The sequence below is a fragment of the Laccaria bicolor genome, genomic scaffold, assembly GCF_000143565.1.
Source record: "Laccaria bicolor S238N-H82 LACBIscaffold_72 genomic scaffold, whole genome shotgun sequence".
Classification (NCBI taxonomy): Eukaryota; Fungi; Basidiomycota; class Agaricomycetes; order Agaricales; family Hydnangiaceae; genus Laccaria; species Laccaria bicolor.
This window is the reverse complement of record NW_001889943.1, coordinates 62,983-65,312: the sequence shown is the minus strand read 5'-3', so window position 1 is coordinate 65,312 and position 2,330 is coordinate 62,983. Positions and strand designations below refer to the sequence as shown.

Below are 2,330 nucleotides of genomic sequence, written 5' to 3'. Positions count from 1 at the left end.
TGCTTCCTCAATCGGATTCAGGTCCGGGGAGTACAGTGGGAGGAAGATGATTCGGACACCTGAAATAGAAACTATTGGACATTGATAAGGCACAAAGAATCAAGAAAGCATACCAAATCTCTCGGCAAGCTCTAATATCTCCGCTCCATGATGGATACGGGCATTATCCATGACAAGAACGCTAAGTTTGCCAGGGTACGGCGATGTCAAGGGCATCTAATAGAGATTGTGCTGTCATGTCAGACCTATCAGGGAATAGAAAACACAATACTCACAACGGTGTGCTCAAGAAAATAGAGGAATTTCTCCCTTGTCATGGAACCCTCAACAACCGTGCTGGCGACAATTCCATCCAGTGTGAGCAAACCCTCTCCAGACACTCTACGCCTGCGCACGAAAACACCCCTCATACAAGCTCGTCTTCCCTTCTTCGCTCGACCACGATGGTGCTGGGTAGTTCATTCATCCTTTGAGAATTCATCGAGGAATCCAATTTCCTCGGCACTGTACTGGCCCATTCGCCGGATGAAGTCCGCTCGTAGATCTTCATCCACTAGTGGGTACCACCTTTATCATAAAAATAAGGTAACTGCCTAAGGCTCCCTGTGTATAAGTCCACAGTCTTTATGATAGGAATCATTCCAGTTACCATGCATTTTCATGTGACCATCATCCCAACATCCTCTTACATGGACCCTGATAGGTAAAGTCATTCTCCTCTTGGTTTTCTTCACTTTTTAGTCAAACCAGGTGATATTTCCCTTTTGGGATGGACCCTGAAGTGGACCCTGAAGGCAGTGCCTGATGTTCTGTATTCAAAGCATTCATGCCCTGGGTATCCATTGAAAAATCACAATGAAATACCCAGGGCTACATTTGAAAAATCGCAATGAAATGCACAGGGCCACATTTGGAAAATCACAATGAAATACCCAGGGCTACATTTGAAAAATCACAATGAAATGCCCAGGGCTACATTTGAAAAATCGCAATGATATTGCTCATGTAGCTAATGAAAGTTGCAATGATATCACCCAGGCACCTAATGAAAATTGCAATGATATCAGCCAGATAAATAATGAAAATTACAATGATATTGACCAAGTAGCTAATGAAATTTCCAATGATATCGCCCAGGTTTCTAATGAAAATGGCAATGATATCGGCCAGATAAATAATGAAAATCACAATGATATTGACCAAGTAGCTAATGAAATTTCCAATGATATCGCCCAGGTTTCTAATGAAATTTCCAATGATATCACCAAGGTTTCTAATGAAAATTGCAATGATATCGCCCAGGTTTCTAATGAAAATCACAATGATATCAGCCAGATAACTAATGAAAATCGCAAATGATATTGACCAAGTAGCTAATGAAATTTCCAATGATATCGTCCAGGTTTCTAATGAAAATCGCAATGATATTGGCCAGATAAATAATGAAAAGCACAATGATATCGGCCAGATAACTAATGAAAATCGCATAATGAATAGACATGGTAACTGGAATGATTCCTATCATAAAGACTGTGGACTTATACACAGGGAGCCCTAGGCAGTTACCTTATTTATATGATAAAAGTGGTACCCACCAGTCCTTCATCGTGTTCCTTCACAATGATCCGCAATTTCTTCACAGATACCCCAGCACGCTCTAATTCCCAGTGAATAGTCGTGTAATGCACCAATATGAACCTGTTTGTATCAAGAAGATCGAGAAGCTCATCCAAAAACCAGTCAGGCTGTTGATGGACCAAAGCCAAGAGATAGGTTACGTCGTCGAAGTGTAGTTTTTTCGGCCAACCTCGGGTTGTGCATGTGGGAGGCACAATGTCACCGGTTTCCTGATAGAGCTTGCGTACATGCCAGAAGGTTCGCTCCAAGAGTCCACAGCAGTCGAGAATGTCGTCGAGAGAAAGAAGATTCTTTTCATATAGCTTGATGGCAGCCAATTTCATGTCAGGCGATATTTTGCGGTAGACCATGGTAGTGAGACAAGTGGAAAGCAGTGAAAATGCTCAAATTTTTCTAATTGCATCATAGATATAATGTATTTCTATTTTCGCCCTACTGCCATCATTTATACAAATAGCTGTAAAATGTAAATTACTTTTGGGAATAATAGATGTACCAGACTTATTTTATAGAAGCACCAATTCCTAACAGAATTTGACGTTCTTGGGCTCATTTTGAACCTAATAGAGATGTTAATAAATCTACCAATTCATAATCTTAAAATATTAGCCTAAAGACCAGTCATAAACCGGTTAAAACCGATGCAGACCGAAACTGGTCTATAGACCGCAAAAAGACCACAGACCAAGGGG

General features: G+C 40.9%; 1 protein-coding gene across 1 annotated transcript; it reads right to left on the bottom strand.

Annotated features, from left to right (window-relative positions):
• Nucleotides 1-1,521: 1,521 nt before the first annotated feature.
• Nucleotides 1,522-1,988, bottom strand: LACBIDRAFT_334913 (uncharacterized protein; the record flags this gene model as incomplete). The annotated part of the gene is made up of 2 exons (XM_001889739.1): nucleotides 1,522-1,530; nucleotides 1,596-1,988. The coding sequence occupies 2 exons, from the start codon at nucleotides 1,986-1,988 to the stop codon at nucleotides 1,522-1,524; spliced, it is 402 nt and encodes a 133-aa protein (XP_001889774.1).
• Between the last annotated feature and the right edge of the window lie 342 nt (nucleotides 1,989-2,330).